Source organism: Thamnophis elegans, chromosome 8 (assembly GCF_009769535.1).
Source record: "Thamnophis elegans isolate rThaEle1 chromosome 8, rThaEle1.pri, whole genome shotgun sequence".
NCBI classification, from domain to species: domain Eukaryota; kingdom Metazoa; phylum Chordata; class Lepidosauria; order Squamata; family Colubridae; genus Thamnophis; species Thamnophis elegans.
Window position 1 is genome coordinate 50,986,314 of NC_045548.1, and position 23,692 is coordinate 51,010,005.

General features: G+C 36.4%; 1 protein-coding gene across 1 annotated transcript in view; it reads left to right on the plus strand.

Annotated features, from left to right (window-relative positions):
* The first annotated feature begins 439 nt into the window (after positions 1 to 439).
* The window catches only part of CNBD1 (cyclic nucleotide binding domain containing 1), a 118,831-nt gene continuing 95,578 nt past the window's right edge, over positions 440 to 23,692 (plus strand). Inside the window, exons 1-4 of the mRNA XM_032222282.1 lie at positions 440 to 443; positions 2,417 to 2,480; positions 8,801 to 8,914; positions 15,373 to 15,531. Coding sequence (XP_032078173.1) covers positions 440 to 443; positions 2,417 to 2,480; positions 8,801 to 8,914; positions 15,373 to 15,531 — 341 coding nt within the window. The remainder of the gene's footprint in view (positions 444 to 2,416; positions 2,481 to 8,800; positions 8,915 to 15,372; positions 15,532 to 23,692) is intronic.

The following is a 23,692-nucleotide window of genomic DNA, read 5'->3' on the forward strand; positions in this document are numbered from 1 at the left end:
AACATTTTAATACCAATTATGTGGGCTTGGTGTGGCTTGGTGAGTGTGGCTTGGTGGGCATGGCAGGGGAAGGAAATACAGCAAAATCTCCATTTCCACTCCACCCTACTCCAGGGCAAGGATACGGTAAAATCCCCATTCCCTCCCCACCCCACTAACCTGCTTTCTAGCTTCATTCTCTTGTGCAGGGCAACAGAAGAAGACCCATTAGATCAGTGAAACTTAGGAGGCAGTGAATAGATGGGGGCAGAGCCAGCCAGAGGTGGTATTTGTTGGTTCTCCAAACTACTCAAACTTTCCACTACTGGTTTGCTAGAACCAGTCAGAACTGGTTGAATACCACCCCTGGTGCATATGCTATCAGTGTACATAAAAGGGGAAAAAAGAAAAAAAATACTTTCATCAACAATCATAAGATACAACACTTATAATGATAGTCATGAGTAAGTAATCAAATCATACTAGGAAACAAACAGAACAATGTAAGTCATAAAAATACAAGCAACATGGTTATAAACCACTTTTAAAATAAAAAATGTAGATAAATATTTTATACGCGTGAATGTATAGATAAATAAATAAAACACGTGGCCTTGCTTCAAAGGAATCAGCCTCTGTGTATTGGTTGTCCCTGTGCAGAAGGTACTTTCTGTGTGTGATGTTAAGTGTACTGCCGCTGCACTTGAGTGTTTGGCAGTGGGCAGGGGCTATGGGGGCTGTGCATTATTCAAAGCTTCATTGTACCTTTGAAGTTCTGCACAGCCCTAATAGCTACTATTTGCATTGCATATTAAAAAGTTCTAGATCAAATAATGTTATATGCATATTAAGTGAAGAGAAAAGCATTGTTAGAGAATGACCTGTTCAACCATTTACTGATTCTGATAAAGAAGACTATTTGTAGCTCAGAGTTGAAATGAGGGGTGATTGATACTCTATGGGCTTAGTTATTTTCTTGCAGATGTTTCATTACCCAAATTAGGTAACATCGTAAGTTCTAATAAGGAGTGGGGTTTACTCTCAGTTTATATTCAGTTTATATAATAACATGAAATTCAATGTGAAAAGAGTAAGGTTCTACATTTAGGCAAGAAAAACGAAATGCACAGGTACAGTATAGGTGGTACCTTGCTCAATAGTAGTAACTGTGAGAGGGATCTTGGAATCCTGTGGAAAACCATTTAAATATGAGCCAGCAGTGTGCAGCAGCTGCCAAAAAAGCCAACACAGTTCTAGGCTACATAAACAGAGGGATAGAATCAAGATCACACAAAGTGTTAATACCACTTTATAATGCCTTGGTAAGGCCACACTTGGAATACTGCATTCAGTTTTGGTCACCACGATGTAGAAAAGATGTGGAGACTCTAGAAAGAGTGCAGAGAAGAGCAACAAAGATGACGGTTGCAGGAACTGGGTATGTCTAGTTTAATTAAAAGAAGGACTAGGGGAGACATGATAGCAGTGTTCCAATATCTCAGGGGTTGCCACAAAGAAGAGGGAGTCAAACTATTTTCCAAGGCACCTGAGAGTAGAACAAGAAGCAATGTTTGGAAACTAATCAAGGAGAGAAGCAACTTGGAACTGAGGTGAAAATTCCTGACAGTTAGAACAATTAATTAGTGGAACAGCTTGCCTCCAGAAGTTGTGAATTCCCCAACATTGGAAGTCTTTAAGAAGATGTTGGATAGCCATTTGTCTGAAATGGTATAGGGTTTCCTGCCTAGGCTAGAAGACCTCCAAGATCCCTTCCAACTCTGCTATTGTATTGTATTCTAGTGGCGTACCCTGTCAGTGTTGGTGGGAGTGGTCTTGGAGATACTTTGGTTGTTTTTTTTTTTTTTTTTTACTGTAAGCTTGTTGGCAGTTCCTTGATTACAGTATTGTTTTCTTCTTGATTGTTGGTCTCATCTTACTCTTGCAGTAAATCTATGCATGTTGATTGCTGGTAGGAAGGTGTTTTGGTCTTTTTGTTCCCTATTTGGCTTATTGATATCTCTGATGCATGGTATGTAGATGGTATTTATGTCTATGTGTCTACTGAATGCCAGGCTTCCAGAAATTCTCTAATGTTTTTGGACTTGACTTAGTTTAGGATTGTAACATTTTCCTAGTTGAAACTATAGTTAAGTCTGTTCCATATGTTAATAATTAATATTTTCCTGGCTTTTGGCCATTGCTGAATTTTACAAACCTATTTACCAACCACAAATAGCACATTAATGTTATTATCTTGTAGGGCTTTCAATAGTTCAGCTAGTATTTTATCAGCTTCTGCAGCTTTGGTAATAGCAATATTTGCTAAGGTCCATGTAATTACTTATACTTTAGCTCAATTATTTCTCCTTCTTTTTAAATGTAGTTTTCTTGTTGTAAACAACTCTTTTGTAAGCACATTTTTGCAATGTTGCCGTAGATTTTCAAAAGCTGAACTATGACCAACTGGATGCATTACTCTGCATTGACGGTCTTCAAAGCAAGTAAGTTATTTGAATTAGTTTTCTTAGGTGCATATAAAATTTGTGAAAACGTAGCTTGAAGAAAATGTCTGAAGTTTTTTTATCAATATGTTTTTTTTTCAGATATACTTAGATATAAATAAATGGAAGCATCATAGTACCTTTTGATTCTGAGGCTCATACAATAGGATGGGTCTTGCATCAGAGCACTCCAGCTATCCACCTGGTTGATTTTGTCCCCATATATCGCCACCTGCTATTGTCACTGGATTTTAGGCAGTTATGACAGCAATATGAAAACAGACTTTATTCATACTGTTAATGTGTTTTTTTACTTAATCATATCTATCAATCATCTCTCTCTCTCTCTCTCTCTCTCTCTCTCTCTCTCTCTCTCTCTCTCTCTCTCTCTCTCTCTCTCTCTCCTCTCTCTCTCTCTCTCTCATATCTATTTATCATTATCTAATTATTTTTATCATTATTTTATTAAGAGATTTACTATATTAATAAAAACTTATAAAGTAAACTTAGAGAAAGAAGAGAATGGAAAGAAAGAATAAAAAATGCAGGAAAGAAAAAAAGGAAAATCCTTTTATATGGCCATATATGTATGCATGTATATGTATGTATATGTATATCACACACACAAAGGGATGTCACCATAAAGTGATTTAATATTGGATATAAAATGATCCACCATTTAAACATAATATCTCAGTACAGCCAATCAACGTTTATTGGAAAACACTATGGGAAGAAAGTTTTATTGTGAGTTGTTGAGCATCTTGCTTTTGATAGAACTGGGATATAAATCCAATTAAAAAATAAATTCATCCATTTTTCAATGCTGCTGCTGTGATTCTCATCTGAACTGGAATCTTATGTGGCTACTCTTTGCTAAATAAAAAAAATCAGACATCACCTTTGCCTTGGCCAGAGACAAAACATTTTAGAATGTTTTTTTGACAATGTACCAAGAATTTCACCCATATGAAGACATTCAGAACTACTGCTTCTGGGTCATAATGGTTTAAAACTACATTGCCAGTTTTAAGAAATTGGCTTCATAGATTTGTAAGGCATTTAACCAGGAATGGAAAAGCCTTAATATTTCCAGTTGAATCAATCAAGGCAACAGAAACAAGACTGATGGAATTAATTTACTTATAAAGTATATATTTTATTGCTTTGATCTGACACAGGTTTCCCTCAGGCTACAAATAAAAAAAAACCTGACAGCTTGAAACTATAAAAGTCCAAGAAGCCTTTTTCCCCCTTGAGCTGCTGCCACAACTAAGTTGCCAAAAACAAAACACACACTCACCAGTCAGAAGGGATTTTGCTAAGCAGAATGATCCATTTTCTTCATATTATTATGCTGTTCTTTTATACATCAACATGTATTTATTAACAATAGTAACTGTCTATACAAATTAATACACACTATTTTAGATTTACTAGTAAGGCATTACATGTAGCCTGTATAAATAGGGATTAAAATTTTCTTTATAAAAATTTCTTTAAGTGGTTTTTACTACGTGTTATTTTTTAAAATGGAAACTATTTGTTTTCTTTTGTTGGAATTATTGGAGTTATAAGCAATTATTGTCCTTACCAAAATGAATGGGATATCAGTTCAGTGTGGATTGTGATGCTGAGGTGTAAACATCTGCCTTAATGGAATAAGTGACCTCTTCTTCTCTACTGAGTTCAGATCTTAATCCCATTCAATTCAACATGGTTTACTGTCAAATCTGCATGTCATTAGAGAATTTCATCCCTACTCTCTTATGCCTAACTGGAATACACTTCTTGGAATCCATTAAATAACATCATTACCATGTATGTCAATTATCACCATGTGAATCAATCATGAGACTTTTCAACTCTCCCATTTTTTAAATTTATGGTGGCATAGTGCATAGTTCTTGGTTACATCCACTATCTCCTATAGCAGCAATCCCAACATTTTTAGCGCCAGGGATCAGTTTTGTAGAAGACAATTTTTCCATGGACTGGGGTGGGGAGAGGGTTTTGGTTTATCTTGTTTGCCTGCCACTCACCTCCAGCTGTGTGGCCAGGTTCCTAACAGGTCATAGACTGGTTGACTGGTTCATGACCTAGGGGTTGGGGACCCTTGTCCTACAGTATCTGCCCCACCTATTCAATGCAAGAGGGTTGGGACATTTCTGGACATTTCAACAATGCCCTTAAGAACCTCAGAAACATGTCTTCTCTGCAGTTGCATTTCCTTCTGGAACAAGGGACTCTCCTGAGTGGCTTCCTTTCTCCTGGTGTTTCAGAGGGTTTTGAAGCCTGGCCCTTTGAACAGGTCTTTAGCTAGGGTGATTGAAGTGCTTTCTGCATTGTATAAGTATGTCTATTGTTGTCTGATTTTCCCAATGTCAGGGTTCCAAGTAACACCCCCAATGAAAGAAAACTCTGAGACTTGAGTTTCCTCAAAGTTCTACTTTATTAAATATGTCATATTGGCACATCTGGAAAACCCGAATCTGAAAGTTTCCAGGTTTTGCTCACCCAAAAGAAAGTCCAAGTCCCGGTCCAGCACCCACATGTCCATCACATATCCAATCAGGCACCATCCAAAACTGAAGATGCCTCCCAGTCACTTCATCACAGCTGCAGGGCAAGGTGGCCTTGACTCTCTGAGAAAAGAATGTTATTTTGGCTATATATCATTCATACTCCATTTAATCCCCGCTCTCATTTTCCCACAGTAGAAAATGTGGAAGGTCTGAAGGCCCAATGTAAAAGATGGCTTCCAGGTCTGACACCCATCTTTTGTTCCTTTTGTCTTTATTGTTATCTTTCTATGACAATTTCTATTGTTTTGTTATATTCTATTGTCTTCCTGTGTTTTTACTTAGTGAGGTTGAATGTTGACCAGTGTACAAATTTAACAAAGTAAATGTCAAGTATCTGATTCAAAGTTTGTGATTCAACTTATTTGTAATAATTTTGATATGTACATATAGATCTAGTCATTCTAAAAAATTGTACACCATAGGCAAGAACTTTTCAGATAGAGAGACACTCATTTCTTTCAAGCTTGATGTGGCCTAAACTCAACAAAAGTCTCAACTGGTCTAATGCCAGTTCAGAAATCGTTTCTCCTACGAGCAAGTAACAGTGGAAGGAGAGACTTTTATTTTCTCTGTCTTCTTGATTTTAGATCCATAACAAATCAAGTGAAAGGGGCCACTAATTAGTTTTATGTTTACCAATTTAGCAGTGGAGCAGTTAAAAGATAAGCAGATAACCACTTACGGTAATTAGATGTGAACCTAACCTTAAATTTAGTATGTCATTATAGCAAACCAGAAAACAAAACTTTAGTTTTTATTTGAATCTATGCATTGATCAATCATTGCTCAACTGTTCAACAACAGATTATCAATGAATATATTTCTGTCCAGTGATTATGGAATGAATCTTTTTTTAAAAAAAACAAACAAACCATGAAATCAGGAAAATAAAATAATCAGCTGAATGATATGAGTTTGAATATATATATATTTTTTGGGTGTTGTAACCTTTAAATTCAGGACATTTTAAAAATACACTTATGCATAATTAAGGACAATTTTCTTCAAGATAGTACATAATTAAAGAAGAAATTTTAGTCAGTATACTTAGATGATGATGAAATTAGTTAAATGCATCTCAAACTGCACCTGCCGGTTTTCAATATGGAACATACAGATTTACATTTCTCTCCAATCAAAAATTAAAATGCTCACTATGAGCACTATTACCATGCCAAATGAACCTTATAGCAGATAGATAAATGAACAGCTTAAAAGTCCTCAGTCTGATAAACCACCTCTGACATATTTCTATAATTGGTTTCTTTCTGTTTTAAAGTTGTAGAATCTAAAGCAGTGGTTCTCAACCTTTTCTTCACCCTGGACCCCTTTTAAAAACCCTTTGTGGCCACGGATCTTGGCTCAAGATTTAAATCATTTCTTCAAGCTTTTGCACCCTTCCCTCCCCCTCCCATGATGACATTGCGCTCCCCCAGGCATCCGCGGACTACAGGTTGAGAAGAATTGACTTAAATATTAACATTTAGCCTTGCTCTCAGCTCTCTCATATGTGTGTGTGTGTGTGTGTGTGTGTGTGTGTGTGTGTGTGTGTTGTGTGTGTGTGTGTGTGTGTGTGTGTGTATGTATGTATGTATGTATGTATGTATGTATGTATGTATGTATGGTCGATCAGAAAGGTTGGCAGTTCGGTGGTTTGAATCCCTAGTTCCACGTAACGGAGTGAGCTCCCGTTACTTCTCCCAGCTTCTGCCAACCTAGCAATTCGAAAGCATGTAAAAGTACAAATAGAAAAATAGGAACCACCATTGATGGGAAGGTAACAGCGTTCTGTGTGCCTTCGGCATTTAGTCATGCTGGCCACATGACCACAGAGACATCTTCGGACAGAGCTGGCTCTTTGGCTTTGAAACAGAGATGAGCACCGCCTCCTAGAGTCGGGAATGACTTGCACGTATGTGCAAGGGGAACCTTTACCTTTACCTTATGTTTGTATGCATGTATTCATTCATTTTCCTTTCTCTGCATTTTCTTTCCTGCTTAACAACTCTCTTCCACATCTTTTTGTTTTTTCCCCACGCTTTTTCCTAAGTTGCTTTGTGCTTAAATTGGATTATATATAACTTTACTCCATCTAACTTAGTTACTAAAATGTATTTATAAATGCTACAATAGTTCTGAAATTCTGCTTTGAAATAAAATAGTAAAGTAAAATAGTTTGTGTTTGTGTTCTTTAACCTCTTTGCCTCTGATGTTGAAAATATAGTTGAATTCTCTATCTATCTATCTATCTATCTATCTATCTATCTATCTATCTATCTATGTATCATCTATCTATCTATCTATCTATCTATCTATCTATCTATCTATCTATCTATCTATGTATCATCTATCTATCTATTGTGTCACAACCCCTGGTATGCCCAAATATGGGAGGGAGCATACTGCTTCCTTTTTCTGTCTATCAGCTCACTCTGGGAGCCACACACACACACAAACACACACACAGACTTACTGAAATTGCTATTTTAATATACCTGAAGGAAAGACGCATTTTGGGAAGGATGATTATGTGCCATCAAGTCATTTTTGACTTCTAATTACATAGATAAGATTCCTCCATGATGATTGGTCCATATTTTGTCTTTTAAATCATAAATGGTGCACTCATCCTCACTGCAACTGACTCCATCTATCTTGTTGACGGTCTTCCTTTTCTTCTCTTTCTTTCCACTTACCCCGGTATTAGAGCCGTCCCCAAAGAGCTACTAGGTCTTTGCATAATGTGTCCAAAGTAAGATAATTTTAGCCTGGTCATTTGTGCCTCAAGTGGTCTCAATTTGCTGATGTCTAAGAAGTTTGTTTTCAGTTGTTTCATTTCATATTTCATTGTGTTGAGTTTTTCTGCAATTACACTTCTTACATTACATTTTCCTATTATAATTCTATCTTTTCAGCACTGGGTTTTCTTTTCCTGGTTCAAGGTACTTTCAAAAGAAAACACAATTCAAAATAAAAACATTCTAGCTCAAAATGAATTCTATAAAACAATATACACAAATAAGGAAAAAACATCTGGGCTGAAATTGTGGATGATTTTAAACACACCTACCTATAATTCAGCTGAGATACGAATGAAGGAAATAAAATTTAAAAAATTCATGGAAGTTCTAAATTCGTCACAATGGTTTCTCAGAATTTACAACTTCCTGGTCAGTCCTCCTAGACCACTTTTGATTACTCTGCAAAGATTTTAAAATATTTCTTTTAGGTAAAGCTAAAGGTTTGCACATATGTTAGTCATTCCCAATTTTAGTCATTCCCAATTTTAGCATGTGGTGCTCATCTCCGTATCAAAGCCGAAGAGCCAGCACTGTCCAAAGACATCTCCATGGTCATGTGGCCAGCATGACTAAATGGCAAAGGCACTCAGAACGCTGTTACCTTCCCACCAAAGGTGGTCCCTATTTTTCTACTTGCATTTCTACTTGCTAGGTTGGCAGAAGCTGGGACAAGTAACGGGAGCTCACTCCGTTATGCGGCACTAGGGATTCGAACCACTGAACTGTCAATCTTTCTGTCTTAGCCACTGAGCCACTGTGTCCCTAAGTGGTCAGTACTGGCTGAGAAATCTTAAAAATTGCTGGGTCACCTCATCCTAAATTTAACAGGTTGGAGAAGCCTGTCCAACTGAAACAATTCTGTGATTAGCAATAATATTTCCTAGAATATATCTGAAACACAGTCTTATTGCTTTTTCATATTTCGTTTTTTTAGAGAGAATTTATGCTCCACCGAAGAAGCTCATCAAAAATTTATGAAAATTTATCCCAAGATCTTCATTAAAAAAAAGCCCATATTGCCAGGTATTCCTGAAAAAAGAACAATAGGGTAATTCATTTTTAAAAATCTGTATTTAAAGTAAAAAAGGAATCAGGCAATGATATTAGGTCAGTTGTCACCAACATGTGCCTTAAAGCAGCTGTCAAATATAAAGATTAGTAGCTAGTGGTAAATTTATTTTCTGCTTGAATAGAAACATCTGTTTGTTGTTTCAAAGTATATTTTGTCGTACCTCTGAGAAAAGCATGTCTAATTCATAGCCCAATTTTGAGTCCAAGTTTTACATGGTCATGTTTTTCTCCTCATTATTGTTTAAAATGGAATCCATTTACCTTGGAGACCATTCATGGTGTACTATCATGGCGTATAAATTAATTATATGTCACCATATTTTTTTTCTTTCACTGTAGTAAAGCATAGGAGAAGAAAACGATTGCCAAAACTCCCACAACAAAACCAAACCAAAACCCAAATCACAAGGCAAAGAGGGGAGCAATCTATAGTTTACAAGGAATAAATGCTGCAGTACTATACTGCTGAGTAAACTAATCCTAGAGGCTTTGTAAAGTTTAGAAAGCATAAAGTGATACAGTTCTGCCTTACTTATCTGTCCAAAGCCAGTGTCTTTGTTTAAACTATGTTTCCTTTATTACCTATAACTGCAGTGAGGCTTCACAGCAATGGTAGAATCTGAAAGCTGGGGAAACACAGAGCTGGGGCACAGTACATTCTGGTGGCAGATTAGAGGTGGGTTCCTACTGGTTTGGACCGGTTCAACTGAACCAGTAGTGGTTTGACGGCCTGGGTTGCTGGAACCAGCAGCGACCCAGGCCTGCCAGGCCCCTGAGCCAGTTCAGCTACAGAGCTGCCATCTTGATTTCTGGTTCTGTTCATGCGCAGAACAATTGTAATTGCACAAATTTTATTCCCCCCCCCTTTTTAAATGTTTTGCGCATGCACAGACCTATGTTTGTGCAAATGGGCATGCACGCGTAGCGTATGTCTGGCATGTGTGCAAGCAAAGTGTGTGCACACAAATTTTTTGCATGCGCCGAACTGGCAGTAATTCCAGGAGCAACCCACCCCTGTGGCAGATATAGCAATAGCAGCAGCATTTAGATTTATATACAACTTCATAGTGATTTGCAGCCCTCTCTCAGTGGTTTACAGAGTCAGAATATTCCCCAGAACAATCTGGGTCCTGTTTTTACTCACCTCAGAAGGATGGAAGGTTGAGTCAACCTTAAGCTTGGTGAGATTCGGTCTGCCAAATGGGGAATCAAATGAGAATCAAACTGCTGGCAGTCAACATAATTAGCTTGCAATACTGCATTCTAACCATTGTGCCACCATTATATTTCTGTGGGGGGAAGTATGAGCAGGAGGAAGCTATGGAAGGTGAATATTAGTGGGAATGGTGCTCTTTCCAGATGCAAAATGATCACAAAGCCATCATACGCAGAGGCAAATCTCAAGCCAGTAGATAGTATTCTTTGCGTCTTTGCCTCTGACCATATTTGTAAGTGATACACATTCCCTTTTAGTTGAGTTCCATGACTGTGTGACATTTTGAAGCTCCAGGGGACTTCTTTTCTTGACTTCAGTCCCACAAGTTGGACCCCCTCTTTCACCTTGAATATTCTTAGTGCTTACCCGTACTAATTTTCGTATGCTTTATTCACAGTTGCCTCCCTTGGGATGAATTTTAACCTATTTAACTGTACCCATGCTGTAGTGCATCCCTAATGAACGTGGCAGAACAGCAGTTAACAAAACTGGATTTCTTTTATACGCTCCCATTTTGCTCCAGGTTTTGGATAAGTGGGAATGAAATAGCAGTAAAAGAGCCACATTTGCTTTGTTTCCACTTAGACTTAAGCAGAGTGTAAATTATACGGGGTGGCTGGCCTTCTCCCTTAGGTTAGTTGAATATTTTTGTTTCACTCTCTTCAACTTCCTTTGTAAGCCATTTGAGCTGAAAAATCATGTCTCCTGTTTGCCCTTGTTCTACCTTCTTCAGTGAACCATCTCCAGATCTCACCTAGCTCCGTATCAGAAGCCTTGCCTCATCCTTCATCTGAGCCAAAGAGTCTTTAGCAGATCAAAGCTGCCTTTGTTTATTTAAGTATCTCTTGGCATTTGGAAGGCTGTAAAGATCGGGCTCCACCGAACAGCACAGGGCTTTCAGAATGGCATGCAAGCAACCCATGGTTAGGGCCTCGAAGCTGGTGGTTTCACCTTTTAACTCAATAACTTAAAACAAACTTCCTTTGCTTTTTTTACTTCATTCCCACTTTACTAATGTATTGTATCTTTCATATGGTTTTTATGTTTTAGCTGTAAACTACTTAAAGTTATTTTGAGAGCGAGTCAATTCAATAAAATAAAAATAAATGCATTATCTAATTCTGCAACTGACTCAACTGTAGTGGATTCTAATACAGAATCTAATATATTTCAGATATAAAAACAATAGTAATGTTTTACTACTTAATGTTGTATCATCAAATGAATAGCAAGAGGTAAGAAATACATGGCAAATATATATTTGCCATTGTGGCACCACAGTTGGTCCCCAAAATAAATTTTAATATTACTAAACATATTTATTTTTCTTCTTCATGGAAGTGTCCTTTGAAAATTTCCAGTTTCCTTCTTCCCTTATTGGCACAACGTGTGAAAAAGTGTTTCTGAAAATCAGAAGTGGGTTGCTCCCGGTTCAGTCCATTTCGGCCAAACCAGTAGTGGTGATTTGGCTTATGTTGCAGAACTGGAAGTGACCCAGGCTGGCCATGCCCCTGAACTGGTTCCCTGGTCTCTTATGCCATTGCTGGCATGTTTCTAAAACATGTGCAGACCAATTAATAGTCAACTGCACAAAGCGCGCGCGAAGCAAACCAGTACTAACCGCTACAGTAAGCCACCCCTGGTGAAAATGTTTCTGTTTTAAGAAATATGCACGACGTCTTCTATTTGCAATTTCTATCAACAACGACCACAAAATAATATTGTGTATATTTGGCAGCTGACTGAGCCATGACACCTTGTCACACATGCATAATTGTAAAAATATTGAAATTCCCATTTTGTTTTTGGCTGGCTAAATTTCCCTAGTAGATTATTTTTATGTCCAAAGGTACATGCACTGGAAAAGCTACTTTTAAAACTTCATGAGGATTAAATGCATTATTTATTGTTACTGTCATTATTTATTTATACCTTTTTAATTCCATATTTCAGTGTCATACGTAGCATAAAACTGAAGAGTAGTCCTTGCATAGTACTGCTCCTATTTGGAGGCCACTCCACCCACCCACCCACCCACCCACCCACCCACCCACCCACACACACACACACACACACATTACTTTTCCAGTTGCATAATTCTGAAATATAGATGTGTTAGGTATTAAGCAGGCCAATGCATATTACAAGAAGATATTTCCTACTTAATTTAAATGCAGTGTGTTATTATACTCTGAAAATGAGACATTTTGCTAAACCATACGTGGTATCACTCTAAACATTCTTCTATTCATTTTGTTACTCTGTTTTTCCACACACCTATTCACTCCATCTGTTGGGAATCCCTTATTTTTCACTGGTTTAAGAAGCAATAGCAGTAGCATTTAGACTTATACACCGCTTCTCAGTGGTCTACAGCCCTCTCTAAATGATTTACAGAGTCAGCATATTGCCCCCAACAATCTAATGGACACTTAAAGTTATTTATATCTGTCAATTCTTCTACAAATGCAGCTTTGTGTTGAAATTTTATTCATGTAGGCATTTTTTAAAAAAATTATTAGAAATCTTGTGCAGCAAAAAGAATTGGACAGGAGACAGTCACAACCAGTTCACATCTAATAGTGTTCATTTCCCAGAGAGATAATTTTGATAGATTTGACAGCATAATTGTAGACTATTTTTTACACTTTTAGATGTTTGAGAAAAGCAGAGGAAGTTTATACAATTGCCCAAAAGTATGCTGCTTAATATTATTTAGCAAACTTGAGATCCCTTGGAAGGAGATTATCGTGTAACAATATAAAATTTCCTTCATAAGAATGTATCATTTAAACTTTGATCTAAGCCAATGTTTATAAAGAGAAACTGTCTAGAATATCGTACACAGAAAGCCAGCCTCTTTGCTTTAGAAGGGCATTGAATAAAATATGGCTTTTCAAATTCTACTTTTAAATAGAAAGTAAAGCTTTTTCAGAATAATTTTGCTTACAAGTAAATTGAGCGTCAGTGCAAACAACTAATGAGAATATACACACATTAATCGTAAGCAATATGATATAAAAGAGCAAGGCAGATGTTTACAAGAATGAGTCAACTGATAAATTCAGTAATACATTTATAACTGTGTGGTTGATTTATTTAACTGTTACTCCTTCCTTCCTTCCTTCCTTCCTTCCTTCCTTCCTTCCTTCCTTCCTTCCTTCCTTCCTTCCACTCACCCTCCCGCCCTCTCTCCCTATAAAAGCCAGCTTAAAATAATACTGTTCTAATAATAATTTCTGACTCCAACAAAGTGAATTTTTAATTCAAGCTTCAATGACGTACTCATGAAATTTTATTTGCTTCCAGTTTTAAGATTTTTTGTTTAAAAAAAGCTCTTAGTTTTCTCCTTATTTTTCTGGGATGGGGAATGTGTGTACTTTGCTGTGATCAGGTTTTCTAGGATAACTTTCTAGTTTACCCCTTCTTGACAGCTATCACAAGGATGGAAACTGGCAATGGTGCTGACTGGCAGATTTGAACTAGTTTATGGGAACTTTTTCTAAGTTACATTCCATCTTTTGCTATTATGTGCTAAATTGAATGAATCATACATATCTTGAAAAATATCAAATTGTAGATGGGAGGTAGGAAGTGGTTATGGTAGTAGGAAAATGCTGGGAAGATAGATGAAGGAAGTAGAAAAAAATATAAGGAAGCTGGAAAACAAATAAACAGGAGAGTAGACATAAGCCAGACATAGGAGAACCAGCTGGTAGCTTATCATATAAATCAGTGTTTCTCAACATTGTCAACTTGAAGATGTCTGGACTTCAACTCCCAGAATTCCCCAGCCAGCGAATGCTGGCTGGGGAATTCTGGGAGTTGAAGTCCAGACATCTTCAAGTTGACAAGGTTGAGAAACACTGATATAAATAACACCTCTGAAACCTGGAAAGAAGCATTTCAAATTATTAAAAAAAACACCCCTACCCCATTTATCTCACAATAAATGTAGATGGAAAAATTCGCTTAGGGTTTTCAGAAGTTTGTTATTGAAGCTACTTTACTAAAATGTCTAGTTCTTGTTTCCTTGCTCTTCCCCAATTATATGGGGAACAGTTGCCTGATTGAAATAACAGCAATCCAAAATGAGAGATGGATGGAGATTTTAGGATAGGAGCAAGTATTGGCCTCCTGAAAAGGAAAACAAACCAGTGGTTGATCTTTACCTCAGTCTCACTTCTATTTTCTGTTCTAGTGTTTGCTCTGTCTTTCTGCCATCATTAAAAACAAAACAAAACAAGGATCTTCCTTCTCATCTCACACAGATACACACAGCATTTCTAAACTTGTACTTGATATTATTTTGACCTTTTATTATGCCGCCCAATCACCTTATAGGGAGAAGGGTGCCACAAAAATGTAATAAATAAAATACAATAAATAATAATTTTCTATTCTTGAGTCCTGTAAAAAGAAAAAAAAATCATTATAAAGATTACTACCATTTTTCTTTCTACCTTTGCAGAGCTGTTTTGCAAAAGCAAAAATAATTCCAATGGAAAATACTTTTCTTTCTTCCACTAGCAAGTGTTGAAGAAGTATGGGCTGACGCTGATTGGGTTTCAAGTATCAAAGGAAAATATCTAATGGACTAGAACAGGCCAAAGGCATGCTGATTCAAAAGTCCACCTTCTCTTTTTAAGAGAGATTAATCATGTAAACCTAGGAAGTTAGAAGTATATTTGATGCTCTCTTCCATTTCTATTTTATTTACTCTATGGTAATAATCAGTTATCAAAACCGGCAGCTACCGGTTATAATTTTGTTTTAAATTATGAATGAAGTTTCTTGTGGGTTGTTTGTTTGTTTGTTTGTTTGTTTATTAGATGTATAATAGATAGCTGCTGCCCATCTCACAGACATGACTCTGGTTAGCATACAATAACAGCCAGTTGAAACAATTAAAACAACAGTTAAAAACAATCGGACAAAATTACAAATAAAATCAGAATAAAAATAAAAATGTGGGAGAGCAATCCATTGTCCTACATACAATATAGCCATCTTACAGGCTTCTCATTTCTCTGTGATTCCCCCAAGCCTGATGAAAAAAAATAATTCTAAATTTTCTATATGCCAGTAGGGTCATGGCTAATCTCATCTTGAGGGAAATGATGTCCCAAAGATTTTTTTAAATTAAATTTTAGTTCCTGAATGCTCAATGATAAGTATGCTTTAATAGTAGCATTCACTTTCTTTCTTCTGCTCTGTAGGGTACATTCCTGTAATTTCTGTGCTGATGCTATACCTTCTGAAGGTTTTCACAATATACAGTTCTATTTGAATAGGATGACAAGTCCCGATAGGTTACAGCCCAGCTTTCCCAAATCCCGAGAAAGTATGCACAATTTAATAAAAATACTCAAGAAAATGTAAGTATCAAATTTATTCAGAGCTTTCTATGACTTATTTCAGTGGATATATAGAAACAACTATTTTTTCAAAATATATCCTTTAGTTAGTATATGAATTTGCTATATAAACTTTATGAAATTTTATTTTTATGGCTATCTGCGAATATCATAATTTTAAATGGTTGTCCATAACATACCTAGATAATTTATCTTTAATTATACCTTGTATCTTTGCAGTAGAGGTCTTGTTTTGGTGTTAATTAGGTAATATAAATAGTATATTAGCATATTAGCTATATTATACTATATAAATAGTAAGATAACTGAATTTACAGCATACCACTTCTTTGCAATTGGATAATTCAAAGCCAGCTAATGCAAGCCATTATTGTAATGCTATATACTTTCTATAGTAAGATTGAATATTGTGATATTAGATGCTTAAAAGTAGTTAATCTATATATTGTAAAAAGCTTATAAAGCCAATGTGATTTTTGACATGCTTTTAATATATGCTTTATGATTAACTAGCTTAAGATATTTTACAAGGATGGCAAAAGATCTGTGGACTTTTATTGTAGAGCTTTCAGTATTGTTAATAATCTTTTAATGTATAAAAAAACAATTTTTCTCTGAGATTAATAATATAACCCATCTGTGGACCATACAAATGAACATTCTGAATGGGATATCAGAACAGTGGGGAAGGTGTCATCTTTCTTCAGTGAAATCCGCCCCCCCTCTTCAAAGCAGATGTAGTATTCATCCAGTTTATCCGGTTCGGGCGAACTGGCAGTAGTGGCTGTGGGAGGTTCTGCCCACCTCCCCCAACATAATGTGTGAGCACTATGCATGTGCAGAAGGCAGTGCGCATGCGCATGTGCTCACATTTGTGAACCAGTAGGAAAGGTAAGTGCATCCCACTGCTGATTCAAAGTATATAGTTGAAATTTCTTTGTGAAAAGGAGGCTTATAGGGTGCTCCTAAGGGCTGGGGGGGGGGTGAATGAGCAAAAAATGGCCCATTTTTGCGAAAATGGCCCCATTTTTTGTAAAAAAAGGGAGGCATGCATAGCCTTTAGGAGGCTTATAGAGTGCTCCTGGGGACTGGGGGAGCAAAAATGAGCAAAAAATGGCCTGTTTTTCACTCATTTCTGCCCTCCCCAGCCCCCAGGAGCACTCTTGAAGCCTCCTAAAGGCTATACATGGCCATTTTGGTGAAGGGGGCAGGTTTTCGGGAGGCCAAAAATGCTGTGTATAAGATGTACCTAGATTTTCACCCTCTTTTTTGAGAAAGATATGAGTTGAAAGCTGGTATATGATCAGTGAAGTAAAGACAAGGATAGAGAAAGCATGAACAGCATTCTTCAAAATGAAAAAGGTCTTCTTCAGTCACAACATAAGCCTAAATCTGAAAATCAGGCTTATCAGATGTGAAATCTTTTCTATCCTGATCTACGGAGTAGAGAGTTGGTCTCTGACAGAAAAATATTTGAAGAAACTAGAAGCATTTAAAATGTGGATTTACAGACGGCTGTTACATATAAGCTGGGTTAACAAAATCACAAATGAGGAGGTGATAAGCAGCCTGGGAAAGCAAAGGGAAATCATCAAAGCCATTAAAAAGTGAAAGTTAGAATATTTTGGACACATGATGTGACACCCTGAAAAATACAGCATCCTTTACTTAATTCTCCAGGGAAAGATTGAAGGCAAATGAGATCCAGGCAGAAGAACAACATCATGGCTTCAAAATCTAAGGGACTGATTTGGACAAAACTCAGAAGCACTTCTTGATGCGGCTGTTGACAAAAATAGGATTGCCAAGATGATCGCCAACGTCTGATGATGGACATGGCAGAAGAAGGAGGAGGAGGAGGAGGAGGAAGAGGAGGAGGAGGAGGAGGAGGAGGAGGAGAAGAAGAAGAAGAAGAAGAAGAAGAAGAAGAAGAAGAAGAAGAAGAAGAAGAAGAAGAAGAAGAACAAGAAGAAGAAAGCAGGAAATCAGATGATTCTAGTTAATATAAATCACGTGTCACAACTGATCGTCACCCAGTTGATTATCAACATTTTTTTACTACTGGTTCAGGCAAACCGGTCAGAACCGGTAGCATTTCACCCCTGCGCGCCTACTTTATGTTCTCTCACTTTTGGTATATTGTAGCTAGTCACCTTATAATTCCTTGGGTGGTTTCAATTTACCATGGGACTCATATTCACTGTAGCATTGCGGAATAGGATTAGACTGTAGCCATTTTGGCTCTTCTTTATCATGATCACAGTTGGAAGTTGGTCCAAACTAATTTGTTTCGATAATTTGCTTTTCTTGCTCTCTCTGAGGAGCTTCTGGAATAGAGGACACCTAACCAAGTCTATCTAATATAGTCAGTCTATTTGAGAAAGTACAGTAATTAAGCTTAAGTGGTGAGGTATGTTTTTAACCAATTGAATAAGCAAGACTAAAATGTTGTACTGTTTTTCAAGGCTAGCTTGCTTATCATGAAGTTTAGGGCAAGGCAATGAAAGAATTAGAATAAACAAATATTGGATCTGGGATGAAAGGATAAACTAGGATTGCTCATAATGTGCTTGAATTGTGGTATTAATTGGCCACAAACGTGGTCTGATGGCTATTGCAGTTCTTTATTACATCCATCACAATTTTTAATTAGTTTTTTTCTCCACTGCATTTTTATAAACTTACTGCCTTTAATCTTAGAGCTGTTCAAAGGCTGATATGTGATCTTGTATCTCTTCTTTTTATTTTTCTGCATTTTTATTATAGTATCACCACCCTAGAATAATTCAAAGTGACGGGCAGATTAAAATATTTTAAAGCAAGCAAGAATGATTTAGGAATAAGAATAAAGGATAAAGTGAATTAAACTTACAGTCTTTCAGTGAGTATCTTAATGAGAAATAATAATTTGCAACCAAACAGTTGTGTTTAACAAAGGTAATCATAGGAATAGTTTCTCCTCGTTTGTTATGTTTTGGGAACATAGTAGAGAAATATATAAACATCTTCAATTAATTTTGAAAACTGAAGCTATGGAGAAATAGTTTAACATTATTTAAAAGAGGGAGGTTTGGCTTTATGTCAGTTGCTTGAAATAAATTAAAGCTGTACTTTAAACTTTCTCCCTTTTCATGTAAAGATGAACTCATAACTTAGGTGTGAAAAAATAGTTTTAGCTTTCAGCACATCAGGAATTACAAACTCCTTCCTTATCCATCTGCCAGAGAATCTGGTCCCAGGAGGTTAAAATCTGGAACACAATATTTTTAACTCTAGTCCTACCAATTAACACATTTTTCTTTAGGGATTATGGTGAAATTAAACAGCAATATACTTTTGTAGAGTAAAGATACATTTTTGTAGAGTAAAGATACATATTTTTTACTAAAATGAATTGAAAAGGTGTTTGCTCCAAATACTTCATTGTGAATGAGCAGCAATTTTTTAAAATGCAGTTAGCCCATCCGGTGGGGATACTTCTGATGAAATCCACTTACCACTTTCCTTTCTGAGAAGAATAACACTCTAGAATTTCCTCCTCTTGCTCCTTTTGCTTCTCTTCCTGTAGTTCTGAGTTGGATGGGTTCTGCTTGGACTTTGAAATATATGGGGAAGCAAAAGTGAACTAAATGAACAGTCGCAACTAAATGAACAGGTGTGATTTGTTAACTCATCATTGTAAGCCCTATGGTAGTTGAGATGAGTCATGACCATTTAATGTTTGCTTCTATGTCAACTGACAATTAAACTCTGCTTCTTTCTTTCTTTCTTTCTTTCTTTCTCTAAATAAATTTTAAAAAATAAATTTTAAACAAATTTAATTGTGGAAAAATGGAAGATTAACAGATTTATTTATTTGAATATTGAATTGGGATTTTTGGGGGGGACCAGACAAAGTCCTTTCAAAGATGTAACTGGCAGATATGAATGGTCCATCCTGAGTGGATGTGTGAAACTCAAATGGATGAAAATGATAAATTAAGTTCTTTACAGATGTTTGCCAATATTTTCAAATTTCATTATAAGTTATTTCATTATAAAACCTTTTCTCTTCTCCCTCCTTTTCCTTCTTTAGAAAATTGCTCATGAATATGAAATGAAATATAATTCTACTTATTCTTTTATTTACTGAATGGTTGAGGGCTGTCTGTCACAGATTAGATATTGTTAAATGGAAGGGCAGTATTACTCAATGAGGAAGGATTAGAAATCTCCATTCCTGGTCTTCCCAATTTTCTTTGCTTTTAAAAAATGCATTAGATATGTTAATTTTTTTAAAAAAATGTGATGCCAGGGCAGGAAATCACGTCAATAGGTGTGCTGTTTGACCTTGCCCCTTCTCCAAAAGAAACCACAACAAAACAGTTGGTAATGTATTTCGAAGAATTTGTAAACAAGAAGTTTTGAAGCTACATGTTTCCCATTTGAGACATAAAGTATGACTTTGCAGGATAGTACATATCTCTAAATTGAACTATCCTGCTTTCTTTATTATTTCAAGAAAGCAATTCTACAGAAGAACAGCAAGCCATATTGGTCTTAGCTGGATCCATAGAAGGATTTGAATTAAAAATCTAAGCACAAGTTCAATAATATAGCATAAGAATACTATAATATCAGTTTTGAGGTGGAGATAGCCATTCCTAAATCTGGCTTACCCTCGACCTATCTTTTTTATTTCTTTGCTTATTTGGGATTTTTGTTGCTTTGCTTTGTAACCAAACTAATTGTGTTCTTGTAGTGACTTACAAAATATTTGATTGTGAGAAACCATAGGATTAATCACAAAGTAAAACATTAAGCATTTTTAAAACCATGATATATATAAAAAAACATTTCTGCTCTACACTCGAGATATATGACGGCAAATTTAACTTGATGATTATGTAATTATAAAAATCATCCTATCTTGTAGGTCCTTGCAACCATGATCCCCACTATTTATTGTACAGCATCATAGGACAGATATGAAGGAGATTTATCATATCTGAATGAGACATCTAAACTGATACACAGAGTAGAGAGAAATATAATGTTGGAGGGTAGTCTTCCACATACATGGATGTTTAGCCATGGCCTTCAGTTATTTTTGAAGGATGCTGTTCCCTTACCATTCTTGAAATTAAATGTCAACAATTGAACAAAATGTTTTCAGCTATTCTTCACCTTCCACTGGATATTTTATCTCAGGGCAACTCATTTCAGAGAGAATTGGCAGTTTATGCTCTTCACACAGGGCCACTTTTTACAAGAGTAAGAATGTGGCCCTGTGTGAAGAGCATAAACAAACCTTTTCATTTCAGGAACATTCCAATGAGTTTTGTTTTAATTTGTGTGCATGAAATTGATTTCAAAGAGAGCCACAAATATTGAATGACATACCATTAATTTAGAAGATGGGGAAAAATGTTTGTTAGGTGAAACAGTTTAAACATTTATTTTGTAATCAAAACAAGAGAGGTTTAAGCTTTAGAAAGAGACTGTTGCACTTTATTCCCACTAATATTTTGTAATCCATAATTCTATAATTATTATAAGACTCTTTTGAATTGTACCATGTTTAATTAACTGAGCTGTGAATATCTTTCTCTTTATAGTATGGGACAAGTGAGAGTTGTAACTAATCACCAAAAGCCAGAAGCAAAGGAAGACTGGTACAATTACAATAATCACTTCCTTAAATTTTAAAAACCTTGTGGGCCGTTTGTGTGTATGTACTCTAGATTTTTATTAATATTTGGCCACATTTCAACATACATCATGTCTCCCTTATTGCTGTTAATAATTATTGGATGAGACCAGAAGTCCATCGCATATGTCATCCTAAAGAATGGCCAGATAGATGTTTGAGGAGAAAGTTTAAGTAAGAACTAGGACAACTGCAAGTAATTGTGCACTTGATTTTTATTGTTCTCTGTGTCTGTGAAGTTCTCCAAATATGTTGAACATGCTGCAATAGCTTACAAGCAGAATGTGTAGATCATGGCAATGTGGGTGGCAGCCCCTACCTAGTCTTCTTTGGGCTCAGAAACTAAGCAGGGTAAGTTCTGCATAATATTTGAAAGAGAGATCATCAGGAATGCCAAGCTATTGGTTACAAAGAAGGGAATGGCAGAAAAACTACTTATTTCCATAAAGTCATCAACCATGTTATCCACTTTTTATTGTACATTCTCATTAGCCAATGGTATAGGGGATGTCAGGGACACTGTGGCTCAGTGACTAAGACACTGAGTTTGTTGATCAGAAGGTCGACAGTTCAGCAATTTGAATCCCTAGCACCGTGTAACAGAGTGAGATCCCATTACTTGTCACAGCTTCTGCCAACCTAGCAGTTCGAAAGCACGTAAAAATGAAAGTAGAGAAATAGAAACCACCTTTGGTGGGAAGGTAACAGTGCTCTGTGTGCCGACCACATGACCACAGAGACATCTTTGGACAGCACTGGCTCTTCGGCTTAAAGATAAGCACCGCCCATAGAGCTGGAAATGACTAGTACACATGTGCGGGGGGAACCTTACCATTACCTTTTATAGGGGATGTCTGACTGTTTATCAGATATCTGTATAAATGCATAGAATGGAGAGAAATAAGTAAATGGAATTGGAACAAGAAAACAATAAATGTGATCTTTAGATATATATGTCGTATAAATGTACCTTGGCTTTTCCATAGCTATTCTCAGAGTATATATGTAGCTATGCAAATAGTTGCTTTAGGCTGGCAAGATTCTGTCTATAGATGAAGAACAACAAAGAAAACTACAATTAAGTAATTCCATGTGTTGTTGTTCTTGGGGCCTTATACAATGAAGCCAGTTGCAAATCAACGAACCTGGAATTGCCAAATAATATTTTTTTAAATTTTTTCCCCCAAATGCTGATTCATAGAATTGCCACAGAAATAAGACCCTTCCCTGAAAAATGTCAAGTGTTTCTATAAAATGACTGTTGTGGAGTTTATGGTTATACAGTGCAGCTTCATAATTGTGAAAGGTAAACTGCACAATAGGATGATATAGTGCCATTGCTGATTTTATTTTCATGTGCTTTCCTTCAATCTGATTATTTTTTTATATTTCAAAGAAAACTGGCAGATTCCTATTGATTTCACATGTTAGTGTCATCAAATGTATAGTTTTTCTTTGAGAGCATTCATTGAAATTCAGGCAGATGATGCAAACTGGCATGCAGCAGGTTTCACTGAGCCATATTTAGCTCATGCATGACAATGTGTTGACTGAACACATTGTTTTATCCATATTATATTTGAATGTGGTCTGGATTTTAATGGCATCTGTTGGATCCAGAGTCTCAGACTAGTTAATTTATAAAAGCATGCAGATACGCATACACAATAACATGGAAATGATCATCATCAACATATTGAGAACCAGTTTGGTCTAATGATTAAGACACCAGGCTAAAAACATGGAGTTTGTGAATTCTAGTATCCCTTCAGGTGTGAAAGGTGGCTGGGTGACTTTGGGCCAGTCATCCTGTCTCAGACCAACTCATCTCACAGGGTTGCTGTGGGGAAAATAGGAGGAGGAAAAAGTATTATATGTGTTCAGCCACCTTGACTTATAATAATAATAATAAAGGTGGGATATAAATAAACAAATAACATAAGCAAATATGCTGAGCCTAAGGAGGAGATAAAAAGAGCCTACTGAATTTCCCAGTTTCTCATTAATTTTAAAAAAGTTAAATGTAAAAGGTGGGTTAAAAGTTATTTAGAAAGGCAATTAAATTAAAGGAATATACCTGAATGCTAGTGGGAGGAAGCTGCCTTATGCAATTGCAGACCAATACTGAGTACGGTTTCAATGCTATCAAATGGCTTGCGTCCGTGTTGCTACAGGGTATTTCACATCAGACAATGAAAAACACTTTTCTATCTTTGTCTTTTTACGTTAGGCAGCAACAGTAATTTTGTCAATCTGCTGGGCTCCATTATAGCTGAGATAAGTATTCTTCTCCTTATTTCCATGTGTTTGATGTTGAATCAACCATGGTAATCAGTGCTTCTGAGCATCCATGTCAAGTCATTGGACTTTTTCCTGATCTGCTGATTGACTCCCATTGGACTACTACCTATCTTTCCCATGAGTTTTTCTCTACCTTCTCCAACTGTTATAGCTTGCAGCATACAGCTAGGG